This window comes from Kryptolebias marmoratus, linkage group LG2 (genome assembly GCF_001649575.2).
Source record: "Kryptolebias marmoratus isolate JLee-2015 linkage group LG2, ASM164957v2, whole genome shotgun sequence".
In the NCBI taxonomy this organism is placed as follows: Eukaryota; Metazoa; Chordata; class Actinopteri; order Cyprinodontiformes; family Rivulidae; genus Kryptolebias; species Kryptolebias marmoratus.
Genome location: NC_051431.1, coordinates 18,808,208 through 18,815,188, shown reverse-complemented (window position 1 = coordinate 18,815,188; position 6,981 = coordinate 18,808,208). Strand labels below are relative to the sequence as shown.

General features: G+C 36.7%; 1 protein-coding gene across 1 annotated transcript in view; it reads left to right on the top strand.

Annotated features, from left to right (window-relative positions):
• Positions 1–809: 809 nt before the first annotated feature.
• Positions 810–6,981, top strand: part of zbbx (zinc finger, B-box domain containing) — a 51,038-nt gene continuing 44,866 nt past the window's right edge. Inside the window, exons 1-2 of the mRNA XM_017423951.2 lie at positions 810–935; positions 1,389–1,502. Coding sequence (XP_017279440.2) covers positions 838–935; positions 1,389–1,502 — 212 coding nt within the window. The 5' untranslated portion in view covers positions 810–837. The remainder of the gene's footprint in view (positions 936–1,388; positions 1,503–6,981) is intronic.

Here is a 6,981-nt window from a genome sequence, read left to right as displayed (position 1 = left end):
CCACTGTCCTGGAAGTTTTAGGTTTTACTGTTCCGACACACCAGATTCAATCGGTTTAATTACCTCCTCATCAAATCATCAAATTCTCCAGGAGCATGTCCACAAGTCAGTCATTTAAACCAGATGTTCTAAAGCAAGAACACATCTGAAACGTGCAGGAGAGTGGCCTCCAAGGAATGGAGTTTGACACCTGTGCAATACATGGATTTTAATGAAACTTTCTGAAAGCAATCATTAGATGTGCATCTACGAATGAATAACTTCTGCAGTCAGTCCGATGCAAGATGGTTGCCACAATTAACTAATCTTAGAAAAAGTAAAAATGGTTATATGTCAGGCAATTTAAGAGACATTGAGCTAAAATTTGGTGTGGTAGTATCCGAGAGTCTGTCACAACACATACACTACGCACAAGATTTTTGCTTAAAGCTTTGGCATTAATGCTGTCAGCACTGTCTGACTGTTTAACCAAAATGGCTATAACTCTGTCCCTTCTTATTTTAAGATGATTTTAGTTTAAGTCTCTGGCATAAAAGGCAGTGGGCAATATATGGTCCTTCAAGGAAGGCTAGGTCTTTAATTATTAACTGACTTTTGCCTTTTAAAAACATTTATAATACCTATAAAACTGTCATATACATTTTAAACCCAGGACTGAAAGATTCATCTTCCTGTCTTTCCCCTCAGCAGATGCTCACCTGCTATCCTTCTTATTTCACCGCGGCACTATTTACCCTGTTATTTACCCTGAGCCATGCGTGATGACCGGTTTTATGCCATTACTGTGTTTTTATTTTACTGCAGGGACAGTCTGCTTGTAAAAGCACAGCAACAGACATGGGAGAAAAACCTCTGCCACAGGAAAAGAGAAGTATGAAATTAAATGACTTTGTGCTTCTCAACAACAAGGCCAGATCTGTCAAGCTCAGTGCCAGGTAAGATAAGATCAATAATGTGATTTAAGGCATTTGATAGAAGCCCGTTTGCCTCCCTTCACTGCCATGCAATTCATCTACTACTCATCTGTAGCCATTCAACTTTTATACAGAGAAGACTATTTCACTTAGAAGGAAATAGCAGATTATGCAGTTTTTAGTGCGAAATCCTCACCACGTATTTATGCTAGAGTTTTATCTGTCTTGCAATGCATTTTTTTATTTGCAAACAAATAATTGTCTGAGTTGATGCCTGTCTTGGTAGTACACTCATCCAGTAACTAATTGAATAAAGGATCGATTAGTCATGACAGCAGGGATCCACTAGTTCAGAAGATGAATTGAGCATGTGCTGATGAAGGTCTGACTGTTCAATCTGACAGAACAGGTCATTTGTATGATCGGTTGTTGCTGATTGATTGTATATATGTACATACGTTCTTGTTGTCCTAGGAACCTGCAAGAACTGCAAATGGGCACTGTGGCTCTGGCTACCGAGAGCAAGGACATGGAAGAGAAACTGCAACAGCTAAGAGACAACATGAGTAAAGAGAAAGTGGAAAGAGGGTGAGCCCGACTGTTACAATCCTTGAAAACAATAACAGGGAGCAGAAAAAGGTGAAACAAGAATACGTGCAAATTTAAATAAAACACCTTATTGTAAGGAAACAAACATAGGGCACACAGGGAGAAGGCAGAGTATAAAACAACATTGAATAAGGTTAGGAAATGGAGAGGATAGAGAAGAAAGGTGCAGTATAAACTACTGGAAATCCAAAACGATGGAGGTATTTGTATTTCTGTATAAAGTTTTAACTCCATTTACTGATGCTTGTCCGCATTCTGTCTATACTTTTTGTCATTTGTTAGTTGTAGTTCAACTTTTGTGGCGGTATGCCGAAATCCGCATTAAGTTTAAACATGTATCTTCATGGCTGAGATCAAAATGAGGGTGGGTTAAAAAATGAGTGTGTCCTGACCCAAGTATACTTATAGCTTGTGTAAAAAACAGTAGTAGCGTGCGTATAACTCATGGATCAGAATGTCAGTACTTTTGGGAGTAGTGGCTTGTACCATCCATCGGAAACTGGTTTCTATTACACTTTGACCACTGTCTGGAACATTGTAACATGCAGTGTGACAGATGGAGGACTCTGTGTTCCTGCCACAGAAGATTCAGCTACCAAAAATCTATGTTAGGTGAAGTGTCAAACATTATTGTGAATAGCAGTATATGGATTGTTAAAGAGACATTGTGTCATAACAAGATAAACTGATAAAGTGAGGTTTATTTGCAAGAGGTCACACTGTTATTTCTTAGTGGTTTATTCAGTATTTGACTGTTTAACTCTTAACAGGACAGCATTACTTTCTCTTTATGTTGATTGGACAAAGCAGCCATGGAAAATTGGAGAAAGGGGGCCAGTAAATATCTGAAAAGTTGCATATCATGAGCATTATTCCATCAAAGGACCAATATCAGCACTTTTAAAATGGATACAACTCTGTCTCTTCTCATCAAAAAAAGATCCTAGTTTAAGATTCTGGCATGAAAGGCATCATTGTTCCTTCAAGGAATGCTAGGCCTTTAGTTATTTCCAGATTTTCTGTTGCTAAGAGGAACTGAGGAATAAATGTAGATGGCGATGGGATGGAGCAGATGACTAATAGGAAAACATGAATGCAAACATGTAGATGTTTTTTCCTCTTGTAAAGGTCAAGCCTGCAAAATAAAACAGTGACTGAGATGATCAACAAATTGACTACAACTCAATCTTCTGTAAGTTTTCAGTTTAATTTCTATCTTCCTTTTTGTCTTATGGACAAAAAACATTGACATTATTGGTGTAGAGTTTTGTTTTGTTGTCCTATTTTTTAAAGAGAAATTGTGGGCAGAATTTAAATGCAAACAGTTTGAAGATAAACACCATCCAAGAGATGCGTCAGTAATGCATCTTCTTTCACAGAGTCATATTTTGTGCAACTGATTCCCGGGCACCAGGTGGGAACTGATAACACTGCTTATCGCATTTAAGTTTGTACGAAGGTCCAAAACCAGGCTTACCACAGGGGGCAGCTGGCTCGAAAATAAACCTTTAAACTTGTATTTCTTACTTAGAAAAACTAAACCAAAGCTGCTGCAGTTGCAGGGAGTCCAAAACAGAAATACCAACAAACTGAAGAAAAAAGGAAAAGCAAGAGTGAAAATTTACTTGACGGAGCAAAACACTGTATAACATAAACATAAGGACTTTAAAACAAACTTAAATGAGCTAAATTGTGTTGGACACACACACACACACAAAATCACAAAATCATAATAATTACTCAAGTTTACATAAACATTATTTTGTTAGCATTTTTACCTCCAATAAATAGTGTACAGCTTTTTCATTTATTCTTTGCTGCAATGTTATATATTTTTGTGCGCGAGTAGATTGTATGCTGAAGTTGGAAGTTAGTTGTCTTTGTGGTGTGTTCAAGTGAATGTTTAAAATATATTTTAGGGATTTAAAAGTACACATCAGGAAGGTCCAGCTGTGATGCTAGTCTGCTTTTGAAAATCAGCTAATGGGTTTAATAATAACAATCTTTAAGGGAAAAGGTGCAACTGGAGATGTAACAGAGGAATTACTCTCCTAAGTAGTAGGAAATTGTTTAGTAATGTCCTAAATGTGAGATTATGTAAGTTTCTTAAAAATAATGCAACTTTATCAGTAAATCAAATGGGTTTTCACAAAGAATATTCATCAAGCTGTCATATCCATCAACCTGGTTTATTTGAATTTTTGTCTGGTGATCAACAGTAAGTAGTGAAAACCAACAACAACAAAAAATGGCTATAGGAACTTATGAAAACAGTCAAGTGGAGCAGTTTTCAAGTAAATAATAACATTTTATACAAGGCATATACATTTGAAAAAAATTATTTATCCATTTACATTTGGTGTGTAAGGGTGCAACAGTCTGAAAAATCCAGTTTTACACTTTGGATCCATTAGTTGTTACTCCTTTAATGAAATTAAGTCTCTTGATGATATAGTTTGGAAAACAAATTGAGTTGGAGTAATATGGTTAATCAGTAGTTTCCTTATATGATATGTATCTTACATGAATTTCCTCTAAGCGTTATCCCCCTTTTTGCCTTTTCCTTTGCAGAGCATAGCTCTACATCTTTAGGAAGCCTTTACACTAAGCCTTCATGCTGCGATTTATTCTCAGGTGTTGCATTGTACTGTATCTGTAAGATGCACCACTCAATTTCTCTCCCTCTCTTCCGATCTGTTACATTGCAATGTGCCCAGAGCAGATCCGTTTTTCATCTTTGTCTTACAGTCAGAATACAAGCCCACACACACACACACACACACACTCTCATTTAGGCACTAAAGAAATAGGCAGACAAATTCAGTTTGCTGAAGAAAGGTGAAGTATAATCAGTTTGTGAAGGGTACTCAGGCAATAATAAGGAGCTCGGGGCAAACATAGTGCATCATTCTCAGCTATGTTTTGTCTGAGCCTCAGATTCGATGTAGCTTTGTCTTTAGGCATTATGGCTAACATATACTAGCTCTTGTCTTATCTTAAAGTACAATAAAGATGTCTTCCTTCCTTGCTTTCCTACTTCTTTCTTTTCTTTGGTTGTTAAAGTGAACTTTTAGTTCAGCTGCTTTCCAGGTTTTATTCCTATTCTTTATTTTGATTTTGGCTCTGACAAGTACCAGGTTTGGTGTGCATGCCCTGTCTGAATTCTTTTTTTTTAAGTTTAACTCAGTTCTTGCCCTATTCTCCTTGTCTTAGAGCAAGAGGATATTTAGGCATACATATAATAATGCTTACAAGGAAGCATTATGTGTGCACAGATTACTGATGCATTAGTAGCTAAACACAAAGGCACATGTACTGAACATGTGCATTGTAAAACTTAAAGTGTGTGTGTGTCGAACATAGGTGTTGTTATTTCTCCCTTTGGGTAAGACGTACCTGTTAAAGGTGATAGCTGTATGTGTGCATATCAGTTTGGGCCATTCTCAGCACGGCAGAAGGATTGACATTGAATTATTTAGCTTTACTTCTTCTTCCATTGCAATATGTCTTCGTAATGTTTAGAAATTTGTACTTGACTCAAGGTAATGGGAAACTGAACTTTTTATTCTGTGTTTTTTTTTTGACTGCGTTAGTTTAATTTTGCAATGGAACAGGTCATGTGTGTTGACAACCAATCATTTTTAAGTCAGGAAAAGTTACAAATTTATTTTAAGATGTTGTTTGACTGTGTGTGTTTCTCTTTGATTCTGCAATATTTTTCTTTTTACTGCATTGCATGTCCTGTTTTAACCCTCCTGAACCCTTCAAAAGAGTGAGAGACGAAGAGAAGTAGAGAAGCCCTTGTAACTTTGGTTTCATTTGACCTGAAGGCCATGTGATTGTAGCTTAGATATTAAAATGGTCTTTTGACTGGATGGTCATTGGCTTTATCCCCAACTCCCTCAGTCTACACGATGAAGCATCTTGTTCAATCTCACAATACTTCCTTTGTGTTCCTTACATGTAAGTTGCTTTAATTTTAAATAAAATAACATAAAATAATAAACTTGCGAGTAGTATTATAAAACAAATAAAACAAAAAATATTATCTTATAATTTCATGTTATGGCCATAAAAATAATCAGTTTTTAAGATACCTTTGGTCATTACCACATGATCCAATCAAGCTGACCAAGTCTCACATTTCTTACACATAAAACTGGTATTGCAAAACCAGTGGCGTGACAGCAGCCCATCAGCCTACACACATACTCACCAACTCAGCTCTGTGACTATCTCCCTCACTGGCTCAAAAGTGCAACATCTGTAGATCAAGTTTAAATCTCCATTTATTCTTGGTTATTTCATACATAGCATTGATTGATGTGTGAAGGTGACATCTCAGCCCAGCTTCAAAGTCGTTAAAACTCAGTGCTAAGCCTTTATTGTTACCTTATTTAAAACTCAAGATGCTGGCTGAGATGTAGGACAAACACACAAAAAATAACTATTCTAAACCTCACTTGGTTATTTACAGACACAGAATAGAGTTAAAATATCTTAAACAAAGTCAACTGTCAATATAAAAGAGTATGGTCTCATTTTATTTTAATTTGGGGAAGAAAAAGAAACTGCATTATACCACCCAGCCCTACATGAGTTCACATGAAGCCATGCCAAATTACTGGTAAAACATTACATCACATTATATCTCAGCCCATTTATGATCAGGGATTGTAATGTTCTTATTCAGCTATTTAATCTATTGAGCAAATACACTTTTAAAAAATAATTTTTTTTAAAACTATCTGAATCTTTGTTTTATCCTAAAGTTGACAGACAAAAATATTCAAACATGCCCCCCCCCCAACTTTAAACCTCAAATTATTTTTCATACAGATGAGCATCTATCTATCCAGCCATTTACTTTGCCCACTTTTTGTGCTGAGTTCAGGGAAGTATAGATATGCACACACACAATGAAACTGGTTTTATTTATAAAAATATATAGGAAAACTGTTGGCAAAGAACTTAGATTTTTCTGATTAGAGTTTAAAACATAGAACTCAACACAAACAGATGAGAAAAGTGTTTTTGTTGTTGTGCTTGTAAGCAAGAGAATCGTTGACTGTGGGAATGTCTGTGTCTGCATCTAAAAGCTATCTTAGCTATTATTATTTTGAAGGCTGTGTTTACACATCTATGTGAGTGTTTTTTCTTTCCCAGTCCATTTGGATTAGATAATTTGATCTTTCCTTATGCAGTCCATAAACCTAAATAGAGACAGACACACACACATACCCCCCCACACACAACACTTTATCTCTCCAGGTTGCCTGTCCTAAAGGGACACCTTGTCAACCTGCTGTGACAGGGGGTGTACCTCAACTGTCACCTCTAGTGACAGTCCAGTTGCCTAGGTGATGCTGGTAGGATGATTACCTGACGCCTACCCTCAGTGTCATCATAGTACAGCAACAACAGGGTGCTGACTTCACTTTCTACCCCCCCCCCCCCC